Source organism: Crocodylus siamensis, chromosome 9, assembly GCF_052110815.1.
Source record: "Crocodylus siamensis isolate JL-2025a chromosome 9, ASM5211081v1, whole genome shotgun sequence".
NCBI lineage: Eukaryota > Metazoa > Chordata > Crocodylia > Crocodylidae > Crocodylus > Crocodylus siamensis.
The window spans coordinates 50,398,133-50,417,722 of NC_143403.1; the positions used below are offsets into that span (position 1 = coordinate 50,398,133).

The 19,590-nt window shown below is 44.8% G+C and overlaps 1 protein-coding gene across 1 annotated transcript in view; it reads left to right on the forward strand.

The window, feature by feature from the left end:
• TPCN1 (two pore segment channel 1) overlaps positions 1-18,617 on the forward strand; it is a 65,241-nt gene extending 46,624 nt beyond the window's left edge. The window contains exons 15-27 of the mRNA XM_090062424.1: positions 271-327; positions 410-463; positions 1,595-1,667; positions 2,329-2,436; positions 4,774-4,845; positions 6,429-6,518; positions 7,041-7,156; positions 9,641-9,687; positions 10,621-10,689; positions 11,476-11,560; positions 12,132-12,268; positions 14,003-14,083; positions 15,523-18,617. Of these exons, the coding sequence (XP_089918550.1) occupies positions 271-327; positions 410-463; positions 1,595-1,667; positions 2,329-2,436; positions 4,774-4,845; positions 6,429-6,518; positions 7,041-7,156; positions 9,641-9,687; positions 10,621-10,689; positions 11,476-11,560; positions 12,132-12,268; positions 14,003-14,083; positions 15,523-15,639 (1,106 nt within the window). The 3' untranslated portion in view covers positions 15,640-18,617. The remainder of the gene's footprint in view (positions 1-270; positions 328-409; positions 464-1,594; positions 1,668-2,328; positions 2,437-4,773; positions 4,846-6,428; positions 6,519-7,040; positions 7,157-9,640; positions 9,688-10,620; positions 10,690-11,475; positions 11,561-12,131; positions 12,269-14,002; positions 14,084-15,522) is intronic.
• The last annotated feature ends 973 nt before the right edge of the window (positions 18,618-19,590 follow it).

Sequence of the window (19,590 nt, forward strand, 5' to 3'; positions counted from 1 at the left end):
GTTGCTGTACAGTGCGCTACAGTGACATAGTGACCACATGGGTCTGCACATGCTTGCCAGCTTCATCGCTGTAGCAGTGCACTCCCTGGGTATAGTGTGCCGCTACAACAAGATAGTGGCAAAATCTACCCGTGCACTATGCGCACAGCACAGTAATCACCTGTGCTTTAAGCAATGTTGCCATGCGGCAATGTGTAGACGTACCCTCTATATAGAAAATTTATGTCCTATTAGCAATTTTTACACTGCTGCGGCATTTTGTTTTTCCAGATACTGTGGTGGCAGTGAATGGGATCTGGATTTTAGTGGAGACATTCATGCTACAAGGTAGGAAATATTTATCTCTTTTCTTGACCTGCATCGATTTCTAATTAATTTGATCAACCCTCCTAAAAGATGTGTCTTGCAGATGGGAACTTCCTCCCCAGAGATGTCCCATGGAGTTACATAGTGTTCCTCACAAGTAAGTTGCTGTACCCGGAACTGCATTTCACTTTTCTATAACAACATAGGGTACACTTGTTTCTCTGCTTCTAATTTCAGTCATTTAAGGGATTAGAAGGTCTAATTTTCCTTAACCATTTTTCACGGAGTTTTTGGCTTTGTCTACCACCTGGTGGTATTTTTTTGGTGGTGAAGAGGAAAGTTTTTGCAAAACTTATAACCCTTCTGCTGTGAGATGTAACTAGAAATACAGCTCTGTTTTTTAAGTTTTGCAAACTTGCCCCTTCCCCAAACTCAAATACACATCTCGCTTTTCCTTTTTCATCCCAAATTAAACTTAGTGCTAGTGCATTATGCTGCTATGGAATTAATTGCTGATCTGAGTGGGTGCACCCTCTCTGTAGGTGGTGATTATTCTTTGCTGGTGCCTTTGAATAATTCCATTAATTAAATCTAAAGCCCTGAGTTGGTAAAAGTGACACTCAAAGAGAACCCAATAAACATTTTGCTAATCTCTTACATTAACTGTGTGGGTAGATCTGGCTACAGTTCCCAATACTTCTTACAAGAGTTGAAGGCAGAGTGCCTTTCTGTCATTTAATTTAAGGTATTGCTATGCTGACTCACTGCCCTGGGGTAGTTGCAAAAGTTTTTGGATCACTGAAATATACAATCCTAAAACTGCTGTCACACACAGAGCTTTACAAAAGGTTGTCATTTCCCACTTGAGTTTCTGTGGCCCCCTGAACTCATTTGTATATTACTGGATATGCTTCATTGCAGCAGAACAGAGAAAGGAGCCAGGAATGAGCCTTTGCCATAAAGCTTCCCTAGGTGACTGACTAGTTTGCTCCTACCCAAAGGAATGATGCCCTGTTCTTTTAATGTGTAGCCCACTATCAAGTTGGACTCTGTGAAGCAGCAGTAGAGACAAATTGTCACAAACCTAGTGGGAGATATTTGGTGACCTGAAGGAAGAATATTGTCCTTTAGCATTACACTGAGAATAAGCAGGAGGAGGAGAATGGGAGTTTAAGAAACCTATGATCAACAAACCCATATATTCATGCAGCAGTTCATGTAGCAAGCCTTTAGTTTGGATTTGGTTATGAGGCTGATTGATTAAAGGCATGATGGTCCTGTTTTACAGTCTATGGGGTGGAGCTGCTTTTGAAAACCACTGGACTGGGACCCATTGAATATCTGTCCTCCGGATGGAATTTGTAAGTTTGCAGCTAGTAAACAGTGAATGGGGGCTGGTCTTGGGGCATAAATCTCAAGGGTCTTGTGTTTTGTGGCACAGAATCCATGTTACTTAAGGACGGAGCATTAAAAGAGACCTCCTTGGGGATATCCAATCCAGTTCCCTACTGTTCCAGGCACCGTATCATATGACCTCTTCCATAAACTTGCCATGCTCCTTCTGAAAAGGAGTTAGGGTTTTTGTCCCCATGACTGGAGGCTGGTCTAGATAGATCTCTAATGGCTAGGAACATTCTTGTAATTTCCAGCCTAAATGTATTTATAGCCAGTTTAACTGTCTGGTGCCAGAATTGTCTTTTAACTTATAGTTTTTCTCTACCACGGTGCTTGTTCAACATCATAGTGGTAATCTGGTCCAGCAGCAAAGTTTGAATTAGCTTAATTAGATGGGCAAATCCAATGAGAGAGTTTGAAATTGTAGGACTATGAGGTGCCAGTGAAATATATTTTAACAACGTTGGATGTATTGATATAGAAAACTACATTTTCAGTAGCCAATTTGCTCGCGGTTACTGTGTCCTTTCCACCAGTCCCTTCTACCTGGCCAAAGCACCACAAGCAGCCTTCTCCCTTGGAAACTAGTAACTCCCTTGCTCTTTCTTCTCCCTCTTTCTTTTTCAGCTTTGATTTTTTAGTCACCCTGTTTGCCTTTTTGGGTCTCCTAACACTGGCATTTAACATGGAGCCATTCTACTTCATCGTGGTTCTGCGACCCATTCAGCTGCTTAGGTAAGACAGAGGAGCAAAAAGAACAAATGGGCAAAATATGTAATGCAACAGAGGCAGCCAAGGTCATTGTCCTTCTAGTGCAATCTGTTTATTGGCAGAAAACAATAGGCAGAATTGCAGGAGTTTGACCATGTCACAAAGGACCTTAACATTTCTGTAGATGATACAATATCCCAAGTTATCAAAATTTAAAATTAATTTTGGAAGGCATATGAAACCTCATGCCCTAGGCTTAAGTCAGTTTCTTGGAGACGAGGGGATATAACCTAATATAAGGGAAGATTATCCTTTGCCTGCCTGCTGTGGGGTTCTTACAGCTTTGAAATGCCTGGTGCTGGCCGTTATCAGATACAGTATACTGAATCAGGTGTAGCTTTGATGTTTTCTAGTCTGGCAGTTCCTCTGTGCAGAACACTAACTTCTAGAACTGCCAGTTGTCAAGGGAAGCTGTTTTCTAGTACACTAACTGGCCTGGGTTCTACTCCGCCAGTTTCAACATCTACAGCAAGTTTTGATCAAATCCTTTGACCTCTATGTCTTAATGAAATAGTTTGATCAAATCCACATAACGAGAGTCTTGTGAAGATTTGTAAATATTTATATAGGACTTCAGGTATCCAGGTTGTAGCCATATTGATCTAGAGGAAAAGGCCATTGGGATTTGTAGTAGAGATGATATCTTTTATTAGACCAACAAGATTTTTGCCAAAAAAATTGTTTAATTGTTGTTAAAATTATTTAATTATTTAAAAGCTTTTGGGCACGAACACCCTTCATCAGGCATTGGAGAAAAGATTGTAAAAGTTCTCCTGGGTAGAAATGAAAGTTCATATTTCATAGGATTTCACAAAGGAGTCAATAGATAGAAAACTCCTCTGAGCAGTCAGCTCATAGCTGGTCTGGAGCCTCTCCCCTTCTGTGAGGATCTGTGATGATGCAAATTACCTTGAAACAAAGGTAGGAGCAGGATTCAGGTTTCAGGTGGTCACAGTTGCTTCCTGCTATGAGCTATGAACTAACTGCTCAAAGGAGTTTTCCATCTGTTGATTCCTCTGTGAAATCCTATGAAATATATAAACTTTCCTTTCTACCCAGGAAAACTTTTACAGCCTTTTCTCCAGTGCCGGCTGAAGGGTGTTTGTGCCCCAAACCTTGTAAATTTAAAGAATTTTTTTTGCAAAAATCTTGTTGGTCTAATAAAAGACACTATCTCTACTATGAGTCCTGATGGCCTATATAGGACTTTGAGATCCTTAAATGGAGTTGCAATAGAAGGACAAACTGTTTCTTTTGTAATGGTTAATGTGAGCATCAAAAATGAAATCAGTGTGAAGAGTGCAGCTTTCTTCTGTCACTTGGACTGGGGAATAATTGAGATGTTTTGTTGTCAGAAGAGTTTTTCAAGGCGGACTCCGATATGTGTTTTAATAATTTGGGATCTTGTAATTTAAAAGTGCAAGAATATGATGTCATGATGCTCTATAGACAAGATATGGTTTCTGACCTGAGAAGCCAAATCCTGAACACCATTATTCATATACACTGTCTTTACTTACTCCAGTAGTCTCTTTTCATGTAGATAGGCCCCAATGTCTCACATGAGTAAACATAGCCTGGATCCAGGTTACATGATCTTACCTGTCAGTTCACCTTTAATGTGTCCGAAGACTCAGTATCACTCCTCTTGTTCTATCTGAGGCAAATAATCACTTTTCAAGTGCCAAATGATTTCAGTGTTTCCCTAGCTAAACTGCAGTATACAGTGTATGGATTCAGTGTACAGGCACACCTCGGAGATATTGCGGGTTCGGTTCCAGACCACCACAATAAAGCGAATATCGCAATAAAGTGAGTCACACGAATTTTTTGGTTTCCCAGTGAATATAAAAGTTATGTTTACACTATACTGTAGTCTATTAAGTGTGCAATAGCATTATGTCTAAAAAAAACAATGTACATACCTTAATTAAAAAATACTTTATTGATAAAAAATGCAAGTGAGCAAATGCTGTTGGAAAAATGGCACCGATAGACTTGCTAGACGTAGGGTTGCCACAAACCTTCAATTTGTAAAAAAAAACGCAATATCTGCGAAGCGCAATAAAGCGAAGCGCAATAAAATGAGGTATGCCTGTACTAGTTTGATTATTGTGATGCCTAATCTGAGAGTGGGAGATGGTCTGGCATGGTATAATTGGCATTCCAAAGGCCTCTCTCTCACAACCTTGTTTTGCTGCTACGAGCTGTTTGTCTGTTCACCTAAATATAACACGATCATGAGGACACCAGGATGGAAATATTGTGTAAATGACTGCAAGGTTTTCATTACTGTTTCAGACTCTTCAAATTGAAGAAACGCTACAGAAATGTCCTGGACACCATGTTTGAGCTGTTTCCCCGTATGGCCAGGTACTAAACAACACACACAGGCTGGGGCAGAGGAGGGCAGGACCTCAAAGAAGCCTCTATTAATGCTGAGTCTGGCATGTCCAGTGTAACACATCCTGTGGCTGGGGTCCAGGCAGGAACCCATCCCCACCCTTCTAGGGTACTCTGTGCAGCAGTTCACTAGCTCATAGGTACTGACTCTGCCATATGCCATAACATAGCCTTGATCTTGAGAGCAGTCAGTCTCTTCACCCCCTTCCCCTGTTCTAATGTAGCCAGATCTTGCCTCCTGTACTAACTAGGGCTGTGTGAAGCTTTGGTTGCTGATTCTGTTCGGAGGAGATTCAGCCCAATTTTTTTTTTTGTTTTTTTTTGGCCAAATCTCCAAACCAAATTGGAAAACCCATTTATAACTCTGAATCAAATTGGAAGCATCTGATTCGATTTGGAGAGATTTGATGATTTGGCCATAGACGGCTTTATATGTTTGGGCTTTTTTTTCCACGTACCTCAAGGTACCAGGCACTGCTCGTGAATACTGAGATGGTGTGGCAGATGGAGCGTCCCACAGGAGCATGGGAGGGTCTCCCGCACACTTGGCAGCGGAACTGGAAGTGGGCCAGAAGTACTTCCGGACCATACCCCACCCCCGCTCAACGACTGGTGCCTCCTGAGTCGGGAGGGCACCCAGAGTCCCCCTGTGGCCAATCACTGAGCCGGGTGCAGGGAGGGTCCGCTTGCCGGTGGACCCGGAAGTGGATCAGAAGTACTTCCAGTCCACTTCCGGGTCCACCACCAAGTGTGCAGGGAATGCCCCGTGCTCCCGTGGGACGCTCCATCTGCCCCACCATCTCAGCATTCATGAGTCGCGCCTCGTACCTCGAGGTACATAGAAAAATCATATCAAGCTGTGTCTATGCCTGAATCACTGATTCTCCAAATTAGAATCAAATCTTCAGATTCAGAATTGGCCTAATCGCATTGGGACAGTAATTTGAATTGCTGTTCCCCAAATCGGGCCAAATCCGAATCGAATAGTGCCTGCTTTGCACACCCCTACTAAGTACAGGAAAGACATCTAACTTGTTACAGTTATTGCAAAGTGATAAAGAATGCTCTTTCAGCCCAGGAGAAAAAAGGAGCTGCTGTTAGTGTGCAACATCATTGTGAAACAGCATCATCACAATGTTCTATTTCTCTGCTGAACAGCTAGCTAGATATGCCACTGACTAGCTTTGTTTTGGGGAGCTGCTTTGGCATCATTACTGCCAGCCAAGTTAAAACAAAGTCATGATGATGTCATGAAGAATATTTTGTGCTTCAGTAGAGAGAGGTTTGCTTCATAGGAAGAAATAAACTCTGTAAGGAAATAATTATTTTTTAGCTTGTTAGATCTTCATTTTTGCAAAGAGGAGTGGTATGCACTCTGACTTGAGACTTAAACTGAAGTAGACAAAACGCTGCAAACAACGTCAGCAGGAAGGAAGTTTAAATTATTCAGAACAGTTTTAGTAAATTTGCTGAACAGTCTTTCTGAGAAGATGTACTCTTCTTCTGTCCCAGCAATATGCTAACAAAAGTATTTCTTTGTTTGTCTCCTCCAGCCTGGGGTTAACTCTGCTCATCTTCTACTACTGCTTTGCCATTGTAGGCATGGAATTTTTTGCAGGGGTTGTGTATCCAAACTGCTGCAAGTGAGTACCTAGCATCTACTGTCCTCTGAAGTAGCAATACTGATAGTAAGAAGCAGTGCTTCTCATATCAATGTCTTCTCTGGAAGAAGGAGCCTAGTGCCTGTCTATTTATATCTGAGTGGGTGATTTCAAATTTGGGTGCCCAGCTGAAAGGATATACCTTGAAAATCCATGGAAGCTCACATCTCCAACTGAAAAACAATGCTCTGCTCTTCATTTAGAGTCAGACAGTGGTAGTGATGGACAAATAACTATATTTGCTATTACTTCTGAGTGCTTAAATCATTACCTGAAGTATCTGGGCTGGACTTTTCCATAATGGTGTCATAACAAAGTGCCTAGATAGCATTTAACTGTGCAGTGCCTCGGCCAGCAGTGTCACTTTTGGGGGGTGTTGTACTGTTTTAGAGAGTAGTGGTCGAAGTAATGAGGCTTTTGAAATGGGCTGGTATCCATAAGCACCCATAACTGCATACTTTTTTCAGCTCCCCTCTCACTGTTTCTTCTGGCTTGTCTTATCAGCATGAGTACAGTGGCAGATTTTTATCGGTGGTTGAACCACACAGTTGGCAACAAGACAGTAGTGGAAGAAGGTTACTATTATCTCAATAACTTTGACAACGTCTTGAACAGCTTTGGTAAGAAACGTTTATATTTTTGGTGCTTTATGAAAGATTATATTTTACCACATCCCTTGCATCTACTTCTGTCTAATGCAGAATGACACTGCTTGAATTTGTAGCAAATGTAAGGTTTCATACAACTTACCTGTGCTTCTTTCCAGCTCTGTTCTACCAATGCATGTCAGTTCTAACCCACAGCACCCCTCCCAATTCCAGCAACCCTCCCTGCACACTCCCTTGTGCCAGTTTATCTGTGAAACCACTGCTCTTCCCACCTAACAGAGTTCTCTTAAGACAGGGACGAGCAATTATTTCAGGCAGAGGGCTGCTTACCCACTTTTGGCAAGCTGTTGAGGGCTGCATGTGCTGCCCCACCCCTTGACAGGTGCCCCGCCCCCTGGTCACCATCTTGGGACCAGTGTCTTTGGTCCCAAGACATTGGGACATTGGTCCCATGTCCCAGGGCCAGCACTGGTGGGGCCCAAAGTGGGGCATAGGCTGGCAGGAGTCTGCGGAGCCAGGCTGGGCTGCAACAGCAGGGAGAGGGGGGAGCTGGCCTGGCTCCATAGAGCCCCTGCTGGCTGGGACCCTGTGCTCCTGCCACCCTGCTCTGGGCCCCACCAGCACTGGCCCCAGGAACTGGTGTGGGCCCTGTGCTCCCACTGGCTCCCCACCCACTCACTCGCAGTGCCCTCCAGCCCCGCGGTACAGGTAAGGGAGCAGTGCACAATCTTTACCCCCTGTTTGCCAGCAGGGAAAAAGCTGGTGCTGATCGCGAGGAAAAGCAGCCCCTCGCCTGCCCCCTGGCCAGCACTCCCTGCTGCAGGCACTCGCAGCTCACACAGGGCTGTCCTGAGCAGGCACAGGCAGCCCCACATGGGCTGCAAGCGGCTGCAGCATGGGGCACCAGCCACAGGGCAAGTGAGGTACCGCTTTTCCCCACGCTCAGCACCAGCTTGTAACACGGTGCTCTGCCAGCCTGGGCTCTGCGCCAGCTCCAGGCTCACCCGTTGGAACTGTGTGCGGTGGCAGCAGCTGTGGTCCCCGCCACATGCCACACCAGGCAGTGTTGGGTGCTGCTGCCTGCCTGGAGCTTGCACGCTGGGCAGCTCAGAGGCAGCGGTGGCAAATGCTGCTTGGTGCAGCAAGTGGTGGGGCCACAGCTGCTGTCGCCACATGCAGCACTGACAGGCGAGCCCAGAGCCACGCAGGGCCTAGGCTGGCAGTGGGGCTGGGTTACAAGGTGGTGCTGAGCGCAGGGGGGGAAAAGCAGCCCCTCACCCGCCCCATGCCCAGTGCCCCACGCTGCAGCCACTTGCAGCCTCCCTGGGGCTGCCTGTGCCTGCTCCAGACAGCCCCACGTGGGCTGTGAGCAGCTACAGCAGGGAGCACCAGCCACGGGGCAGGGAAGGGCTGCTTTCCTTTGCGCAGGGAAGGAGCCTGGGGAAAAGCTGAGCATGGGGTTGGGGAAAAGTGGCCCCTCCGCCACCCCGTGGCTGGCGCTCCCTGCTGCAGCTGCTTGCAGCCTGCATGGTGCTCTCTGAAGCAGGCACAGGCAGCCCCAGGTGGGCTGTGAGCTGTTGCAGTGTGGGGCACAGGACAGGGGAGGGGCTGTCCCCCCCCCCCCCCCCGCTCAGCTTTTTCCTGGGCCACTTTTCCCCGGGCTCTTTCCCTGCCATTCCCCCTTACCTGAGGTTCGGTGTGGGGCAGCCGCATGGTCCCAGGCTATTGTGGGAGCCCACCGGGGCTTCCCCTAGGTCCCACTGCCCTTGATTCTTGTCATTTTTGACAAGAACCAAGGGCAAAGATACTAATTTTCTAAATTTTTTTTAGGGGTCCCATGGGCCACATAGACTGGCTTTGTGGGCCAGATTTGGCCTGTGGGCCGTATTTTGCCCACCCTGTCTTAAGACATTTCTAATCGTCAGCATCCTCCCAGGTTTATCCTAGTGAAAAAATTGTTCTGTTCAACTTCCAAATTATCCCTCATCTCCCAGAGGGCAGGATGAAGCCAACAGACTTGTTTTGACTTGTGATCTAAGCCAGTCTTGAACCCGTTTTCCAGATGCTGAACATCATTTATTCACTACTCTGCTGAGTCTAACACTGATGATACTACTAAAACTTATTATTCTGATTAAAAACAATTGTTAATGGAGTGATTGTTTTGTTTTGTTTTGTTATGTTTTGTTTTTTTACTCCTATTTTTAAATACGAGAGTGAAATTTTATTTGGATATTGGTTAGTATAGGCTGGTGTCTTAACTAAGAAACAAGCCAAACTCTGATGTCGGTTAGATCAGTATAACCTTCTGTTGACATCAGTGGTATGATTCCAGATTAACCTCAACATAACTGAGCCTACGCTGGCTAAACTGAAATGAAGTACCTTAGAATGAATGTGTGATTGCAGTTAACAGGGGAAACTGAGGCATAAAAGTGTTTTTGAAATAAGCATTTTATCCAGGCTGCCCTATTTGGTTTCTCCTTTCTCATGCAGTTACACTGTTCGAGTTGACTGTTGTCAATGACTGGTACTTTATTATGGTAAGTAGATCTTGGGGTATCAAATGTATAGTTAATGCCAGGCTCCTGGCATCACTTTTTTTCCTTGGGCTGCAGTGCCAGATCATCTGCAGCGCAGCTCCTCGTCTCAGTGTGATGAGTAATGGCCAGATTTGGCCAAAATGGATTAGGTAAGGAGATGGCAATGCAGGTGGCCTGCTAGGAGCTGTTCTCCCTGGTAACATCTCTCAGGTTTCTAATAAGCTTATTGTTAGTGGCTGACTCTGGTTTTCTGACTCTTGTATGACAATGACTTCTAGAAAGGAATCCTGAGTATTTTAGGGAAAGGTGGAGATCGCTGAATGCTGCTCATTTACTTCATGTGGTTCTCATGACATTTCTGAACAGTCTTTTTTTCACCCACCCTCCTCTCCTGTTATACACAGAGGTGTATGCGCCCTTGCTTAGCCTGGCAGAAAGGTAGCCAATCTGTCCAGTGCTACACAATACAGTGTGCTTAGGAGTGACCTCAGTTGCTCATATAAAGAACCAGTTTGAATGTGTCATACAGACCAGACTGGCCTACAGACCAGACTGGCCTACAGCCAGCCTTCACTGAAAGACTGTTAACAATCTCATTCTTCAAATACTTCTGTACCCCAGGGCTTTTTGTCCTAGGCAGCAGACTATGTATTGCTAACTAGCAAAGTATATTTTTCTGTAGCACCCACTATCAAAGTGCTATATAGGAATCTTTGTTCTTTTCTCTAGGGAAGGCACTTCAGTCCCAGTGGCCAGATGAGGCTTTAAGCACTGTAGAGCCAGGCCCTGAGATTAGATACAAGGATTGCACTTCTACCTCCTAAATTATGGGTTAGGTTTGTTTTTTGAGCGTGTACTGCTCTCTGATCTCAAGCAGTTAATAGCACCTTCCTTTCTCCTTGCATGCCACTAACTTCTGCCTGTTGTTCCTAGGAAGGGGTGACATCAGAAACCTCTCATTGGAGCCGCCTCTACTTCATGACCTTCTATATTGTGACCATGGTAGGTCCAGAGATTATTTTCCATCAAAAGGGCATTAAATTCAAAAGGCAACTCTGCTACATGGTGGTGATAGAGTCTATGACTATATTAGAGAAGCTCTCCTCTGATATAAAGTGTGCCAGAAACAGGCAGCCATCCAGGTGGCTTTCAGTAATGATGCAGCAAAATCTGTGGCAGAAGCATTTTCAAAGATGATACGCAAAGTATTTGTGGGTTGACAAGGGTCATGGTGGTGTTGGATTCATATAGTGCCTCCATATTGGGCAGCTTTCTGTCTCCAGATTGCTGGCAGACTGTCACTCGGGCATATCACAGACTTGTGAATTAGGACTTGCCCTCTCCCTCTGCTGAAGGCATGGGGGGAAAACACCAAGAATTTTTGCACAGGTTGAACTCTTGCCTAGTTTGAATTGGGGTTGAGAGATGCTGTTGGTGCAAGGCAGCAGGCATTGGGGGAGTCACTGTTCCCCCGAGCACCGCCAGGAGTGACCAGGAATAACGGTCACAAGCTGGCAGAGGGTAGGTTTAGGTTAGATATCAGAAGGCGCTACTTCACAGTCAGGGCGGCTAGGGTCTGGAACCAACTTCCAAGAGAAGTGGTGCTGGCTCCTACCCTGGGGGTGTTTAAGAGGAGGTTAGATGAACATCTAGCTGGGGTCATTTGACCCCAGTACTCTTTCCTGCCATGGCAGGGGGTCGGACTAGATGATCTGCTCAGGTCCCTTCCGACCCTACAAACTATGAAACTATAACTCTTTGATCTTCTGTTTCTGTCCTCCTTCTTAGGTGGTGATGACTATCATTGTAGCCTTCATTCTGGAGGCTTTTGTGTTCCGCATGAACTACATGAGAAAGAACCAAGATTCTGAAGGTCAGTACCCAGCCTGTCTGGCATGTGACTCTGTTGTTGCCCTCAGCCCTCCTTGTCCCCATAATAAAAAGAAGCAACAGAAAAGGCCTTGTTCCCTTCCCCCCCCCCTTTTTTTAAAATGGCATCTCTGGCATCCACAATTCTGTAGATGGGAAATAACTGTATTTGCCAGTATTTAAATATCAGGTAGCTGCATGTGAAAAAACAGTAGTTTGCATTTTCAGTGGACCAAACAAAAAAGTCACAAGGTTTAGGTCAATTTTTAAAAATTAGTCCCCAGACTTCTTAGGAACTAGAAAATTCTTCCTGTCCTAACATGCTTGCTGCCTCTTGAATCATTTTTTTTTTTTTCTATTGGGAAGATGTGGCTCGTTTTTGTCAGTTATCAGTCTGAAGAGTATTGGTGTATGCCTCTGGAATACTAATGCATCTCCTTGCCAGGACTCTTGTTTGTTCTTGTACAGCCAACTGTGCATTTTATTGAACTTCACACTCTAGAATAATAGCTATTGCTTATTGAAACAGTGACTTTCTCAGTGATTGCCAACTGCTGTCTTTCCCTCCCTGTTAGAAGACAATGGCATTGTCCTGGAGAAGGAGATCTTCAAAGAGGAAATGGTCACCATAACTGAGCTTTACAAAATAAATTGTGCCACTTCTGAAGTTGCTCAGCTTCAGAAGATCATTACGCAGATGGATAAATGTGAGGTAAGGGGAGAAGTTGATATACAAACCACAAGGCTCCTCTGCTTGTGGAACGCAGAACCCAATGCTACAGTCCTGGGATGTGCAGGAGTTATTTTGCCATCATGCAGAGAGCATCTTTCTATACATGTCTTTGACTTTTTGTCAGCATCTGCATCTTCTGAAGGGACTCTGGGTCAGTGCACAGACAGTGCTGTTCAATGAGATAGTTGAACTCTGTTTGTAGACTAAATTCTTGCTGCCTTCCAAAGAACGCTGATGACAACAAGTCGCCATCCATAATAGATGTTGGTTAAACTTGTCCTGGCCTGGAGTCTTACTAGAAGGAGCATTTTATTTTTCATGAGTTCCTTACACTAAAACTACTGACCCATCAAAACATCAGAGCTGACCCATCTCTTTTTACCTGTATTGTGGGGGTGTCAAAGATAATGACCCATGGATTAGATCCGGCCCACAGAGCCCTATCATCTGGCACATGATGTTGCCCGTCTCTCTCAGACTGGGCCAGCATGTGGCATGCCCTGGACTGACCTGCGTGCCACAGACTGCACACATTAGCTCTAGCCCATGTACTACATGTGGCCAGTCAGGAGTGCTCATTGCATGTGTCCATCCTACACTGGACTAGTTCCGCATGCTGGTTCTGGCATGTGAAGCCAGTCTGTAGGCCCAGATCTTGACCCTGAGTCTTGATGCCCTTGCAATATTGTATAGTGAGAAACAGACAATACTGGAGCTTTATGCAAGGGCATAACAGTATAAATTTCTCTTAAACCACGGCTGAGCTTTACCCATCCCCCTCTCCCACTACTTCCATTAACACTAAAGGGATATTATCAAGCATACAAATTAACTGACCTGGAAATCTGTTCTTGGCTGCAAGAATCCTATCTACCTCATGTTGGTACAGAAAAGAGAGATCACATTTGTTTTCCGTAGTAGCGACCTCAAATTCCTTTCATCCTGCCTAAGGAGGGGACACGAGGCCATAATAGATAACTTCATATTTACATCAGTTGGCTTAGTGTGCCTTTTATTGGCTTGAGCACTTAAATGCTGAGTAATTGTGTGCATGTACATGTAGGTAAACTCTGGAACTGGACCTGGAAGACTGTGCCTCATGGGAGAGGCAGCTTTCAAGATACAAAGTCTAAAAACTGGTCTAATCTCAACTTTGTCCATTTGAAAGAAAAGTTCTAGTAACAGTTTAAGTGACAGCTAAACTTGTGACTTTAAGGGGGTTTTTTTAAATACTTCATCAGTTAACCTAATACAGTCATAAAGTGACTTAAGTTGTTGTTCTCTTCTTGAGTGGGTCTAAGCTATTGAGGATTTTTGAGTAAATTACATGGTTTAGGGCAGGGGAGTCAAATCCACCTAGCCCTTTTGGGGGTTGGATTCAGACAGTGGGGCTTTTGGGGGTTGGAGCTGGACCCAGTGGCAGCAGCAAGGCAGGGGGCATTGAGGAGCAGTGAAGGTTAATGAAGCTATTACTCACCTCTGGCCACCAACATACATCCCCAGGAGGGCTCTACCTGAGATTTCAGTGGCACCTTTAGGAGGCCCATAGGCCAAATGACAGACCTCTCCAGCTGTACATTTTGACAGTGCTTGTCAAGGAAAATGAGGTATGGAGTTTCCTCCTAGAGGTGTTGGTTCACATCTTCCCACTAACATTGACTTTTTTATTTCTATTTTTTGTTGCATGTCTTCTCTTTCTTTTTTTTTTTGTAGCAACCATCAATGCTGTTTCTGGGACGGAGATCAAGAACCAAAAGCGATTTAAGTGTAAAAATGTATGAAGAAGAGATACAGGTAGGGAATGCCAAGGTGTTTAAAATCCTTAAGTCTCTGGTTAGCAGAATAATCTTAATTGGAATACTTAATCATCCTTTAAAGTATTAGAGTCTTCTACCCAGAAGACACAGGTACAGCAGAACGCTCTGCTGTGTGGTTACAATTTATAAAGCATCTGTTTATAATATTCATAACCTCACATTTGTATAAATATCAACATGCATCACAAACTGTTCTTTATGACTGTGCATACACCACTAAAATGAGTAAATCTCTAAGGTAGAACATGGCACACATTTACCGGTGCCAGCAGCACCACTTGACAGTTCACCTGAAGAATAAGTTTTAGAAACACTTCATTTTTTAGCAAGGTCCTGAGATCCTTCAAATGTAGGAGGTCTCTGCTAGTCATTTTTAATATCTCTGTTTGCATTGGAAATACATGGAACACAAATGAGTAGTCATTTTTGACAGTTCAGTATCTGCTATGCTAAATACCATTGCCTGGTTTGGATCCCCGTAGAGCTTATGGAAGCTTAACTTCCATCTCCCCCTAAGAAGAAGTTTGCTGTGTTCAGGCTGAGGCATGTTGATGGAGAGGCTTCCCCTGCCAGTCTGGTAAGCAGTGTCCCTGTACTCTTGCATCATGTGAGCAAGTAGGGGCAGCAGAATCCTTCTTGGCCTTCTTCTCCCCCCCACCAGATGGGCTCACTGACTGCAGTAGTTCATGGTGCCTTTCTCCTCCCTTGGAGGAGCAGTGTGACATTTTGCCTGATAAATATAGGTATGGCACAGACAACTCAGTGAGGCTGGCTGGAGAATTAGAATTCAACTTGTGGAAACTGTTTTGAGGTTTTAACATTTTGGTTCTGACATAAAATGAAACTACTCAACATCCAGCTGTTGAAGCAAAGCCTCCATTATGGTCAATAACCTGGTGGTGAGGTCACCCATCTGGGATAGAAAAGAAAAGGTTCAAGTCCTTACTCCAAACTGGAGTCTCCCATGTGTCAGGCAAACAGCCAGCAGCCTTTTGGCTACAATGGGGTGCTTGGCTTCTTTCTCCCTGATGGAAATTTAATTAAAACGAATGCGCTCCTGTAAAAGGTTTCCAGTTCAGTGAAGAAATGTCTCGTCATCAAAAAGGCCAGCAAGTTCTAGAACTGAGTAGCCTTTTCAGATCCTGGTAGAGTCAATGATACTACAGACAAGAGGAATAAATCGGGTTACTGGGGTACCCTCAGCCATGTGCTGAGTGAGAAGAGCGCACCGGAAGGATCCCACTCAAGTGAAGCGGCAAACTCCCTAGGTTTGTCGCAACAAATACAATTAACTCCTGAAATTAAGTGTTTAACCTTTTGAATCTTCTCAGTATTCTTTTGTTTCATGCTGTGGGGGGGAGGGTGTTGTGTGGGGAAAAGGCTGATCTTGGTGCCTGTAATCTTCTCCCCCATTAGGAATGGTATGAAGAACATTCCGGAGAAGAATATCAGCAGCAGCAGGAAGATTTGCCCTCCTCCAATAACCCTCTGAAGCCTTTGGGCCTCAGACAACGCTCCCAGACTGTCATCTAGGCCGAGCTAATGCAAGCCATTCTTCTATGCAATAACAATATAGTATTGTTTTACAGTGTATTAAAATAATGTATATAGATCTATTCAGTATATTGGTTGGGTTTAGGGTTTAAGTGTTCCTTCCCTTAGAAGGCTATATGAGTTTAAATAACGGACAAAAAGAAACCCAGAGGACTTGGATTAGGACTGCTGGAACCCAAGAATCATGTTTAACCTTCTTCAGCAAGCTCAAATTACTGCAGTTGTGAGCATCTAATACAGAATATTCAGACATGGTACCTCTCCATCTTCCAGGCACAGGCCTACAGTTCATCATGCCAGTAAGAAACCAGAGGGAAGGGATACTTAATCTTTTGGAAAAAGGAAAAAATGCTGAACTCACCTGCTAATATTCAAGTCCTGCCTTGTTAAAAATATTTTTTCTTTCAGTGAATCATTAATTCTCGACTCAGAAAATCAGGGAGTAAGTTTGTATTTCTTTCCTCACCTGGTATAAAGCCAGATGGGCTGGATGAAAAGTTTAGCACTTAAATGTAAAACTAATCCAGGTCTAAATCTCTGTGCTTACTGACACTCTTGAGGCAGTCCTGATAACAGCCCAATCATGGGCAGCTAATCCAGGCCCTTCTGTGGTGGCTGAGCACCAGAATTGCACTCCAGCAGGTCTGCAGGGCATGACTAAAAGTTACAAGACTTGATGCAACTTCTGGAGATACCTTTCCTGGAGTAGTGTGCTCCTGGGTTCAGTACTGACTGAGCTGGCCAGGGCTGGGAGCAATTTGCCAGAGTCCAAAACGCTCACCGTCTTACGAGGTGGGATGGGAGGTCCACAGCGCTCGCTGCGGTTCTCAGCCCTGGCTGTTCAACCATTCGCTTTGTAATGGAAGATCTGGGCCTGGTCCTGCGCTCTTCTTGGCCTTGCAAATGGAGGGGTTCTTATGGCACCAGAGTAGTGACAAAACACGCATATGGGCACTTTACTCTTCCCTGGCTCACTTGGCAATAATATTCCCAAAGGTGACAAACATTGACTGACTGGGGGACAGAGACCTGGTCCTTTGCTGTTCCTACTCTCTCCTAGTTCAGAGCAGTGTGGAGAAAATGTGTGGTGTGCCTTTCTGTATCATACAGGAAGACTCCTTGGGCGAGGTCTCCTTGGCTGAAAGAAGTATCTTCTATTCCCAGCTCTGTCACTGAGTTCCTTCTTGACCCTGAGCAATTTCCTTAATCTCTGTGTGCTGTTCTGCCCACATAGTGGGAATAGTCACTTCTAATAAAGCACTCTTTTTGGATCTCTGGAAAGTATTGTGCATGGGATGTAGTGGCAAAATGTGTATTAGAAGCTGCCATGCCCATCACCTTAATCTTTGCTTTCTCCAAATTAAGCCACACACAGATAAAAGACTGGCTCTTTCCTTTAGGTAAACCAAAGGGCATAAGTTTGTTTTCAAAGTTGATTCTTCTTTTACCCTGTGAATGAGTTTGTTGCCCATCAACCCACTGCCCTAAGTCAGGGCTCGGCAAACTTTAAGGAGCAGCTGGGCCAAAACTAAGGTAGCCTGCTCCAGAGGCAGGTTACCAGGCAAGATCCAGCCAATGCTGCCACCCCCTGTGCCCCAACCCTCCCTGCTGTATGTATGCCAAGGACTGAACTTTTGCTCTCACACCTGCTACTGCAGCTTCCACCCTTTGCCCCTGTCACCAACTGCCTCAAGCAACAAATTTGGTAAAAGTGGTGGCTGTAGTAAGGGGGTGTGAAAGAGAGAGAGCAGGTGGCATTGCAAAAAAACTAGAACTGGTCAGCAAAGGGAGATGAGCCTGTCATCTACCCCTAATTATGCTGCTCTGCACAGGCCAAATGCAGTTGCTTGTTGGCTGAAGACCCCTGCCCTAAACTAAAGAACATGTTGAGTGTACTGGGAAGGGGGTGATAGATTTCCACAGCTTGGCTGTAGTGGACATCTGGATGCCATTTTCTTACTGCTACTGAAAAACATGATGGGATTTTCAACTGTGCCTTATTGACTAAAGCACATGTCCTTTGAAAATTTCCTGCATGTGTAGAGGACAGAAACATTCTGATCAGTGTAAGGGGTGGGTGGTCTATACAGTAGTCAGTTCACCTGTATCTAGTGCATGCAATCTATCCTTGTTCAGCTGTTGAATTCTTTCATCTGGGTGCTCAATATTTTCACTTTCTGTATGGGTACAGTGGATTGTAGGGTTATCAATGACTTCTGAGCCCTTCTGAGCTTAATTGTGAAGAATGGGACCAGTATTCAAACACACCCAGACCACTAAGTAATGAACATCCTTGAGCACATCTACACATGGACTCCCAAGTGCCAGTGTTTTGCACTCCATTAGTCATTTTTGGATGTTATGGAAGTATATAGCTTCCCCTTCTCGGTTTCTTGCAGGATGGAATGTACCAGAATAGTACAGGTTAAAATCAAATCTGGCAGTGTGGGAAAATCCACTCTTCTCTTATTGATCACTCAAGGTTTTTTTCCATTCCTGGGTGGGAAAGGAGCTAACAGCTTTGAGCTGTATGAAAGATGGATTTGCCTCCTTAATATGAGACAAGTGATGCTCTGAGATCTGTTTTGGAGCTAAACTGCCACTCCTGCTTTCCGCGACCTTATTGCTGAAAAACTGACCTGCCCCCAAATTATGCACTGTATTATTATTTGAACTTACAAAGTTCGAAAAGGTTACTTTTTCCAAATGACTTACAGTCTGGAAGGAAAAGGAAGTTTGAGTACGGGGCATCCCCTTCTAATTGTCCTCCACGTACCCTTCATAGACAGAGACTTCCTCTTAACCAAGAAGACAATCATTTTGTAGGGACAAGGGAGGAAGCATGGCAGGATTTTGTATGATGGCATTTTGTTTATAAATGGTTTTATGGACATGTCTGTACATGGTTCTATAGATTTCCTGGCACACTAATAAAAACATCCTCTGCTTTGTAATGACAGCAGCCTCTACTCCTCTTTCCTACACTGAAGAACTGAATTGATCTGTGGTTGAATTATTACCAAGTCTGAGTGGCAGGATGGTGGAGGAGACTCTTCCATACTGTATCAGATGGCAGATGCTAGCACCTGAACCCTCCACACATCTAATTCTAAAAGCTGTAGTAATTTTAACTACTGAAGCATTCAAAATCCTTAGTTTGCCCTGTAATCTTACATCCTGTGTACTCCCTTGCCAAGATTTCTCCCCCAACCTCATAGGTTCATAGTTGGTAGGGTCGGAAGGGACCTGAGCAGATCATTAAGTTCAAGCCCCTGCCCTGGGCAGAAATGAATACTGGGCTTATATGACCCCTGGTAAGTTTAAGCTCTCATGACCCCAGACCCCCACTTCAGGAGGGATGTGGATAAGCTTGAGAGAGTCCAAAGGAGAGCCATTCATGTGATCAAGGGTCAAGAGAGTAAGCCTTATGAGGAGAAGCTGAGGGACTTGGGACTCTTCAGCCTGGAGAAGAGAAGGCTCAGGGGGCACTTGGTGGCAGCCTATAATTGCATAAGGGTGGTACACCAGGATCTGGGAGAACAGTTGTTCACAAGGGCTCCCCAAGGGATAAAAAGGTCTAACGGCCACAAACTTCCGGAAAGCAGATTTAGACTAGACATAAGGAAAAACTTCTATAATGGTCCTGAGTGTCCAGTGTCTGGAACAGACTCCCCACCCAGAGGTGGTGCAAGCACCTACTCTGGACTCTTTCAAAAAGCTTTTGGATGCTTATCTTGCTGGGACCCCATCAGACTTCTTGCCTATGGCAAGGGTGCTGGACTTGATCTTGCAAGGTCCCTTCCAGCCCCTAATGTCTATGAAAACTAGCCTCCTTTTAAAGACCCCTAAGATCGCAGCCAGCACCACTTCCCTTGGAAGCTGGTTCCAGATCCTGGCTGCCCTGACTGAAGTAGCGCCTCCTGATGCCTA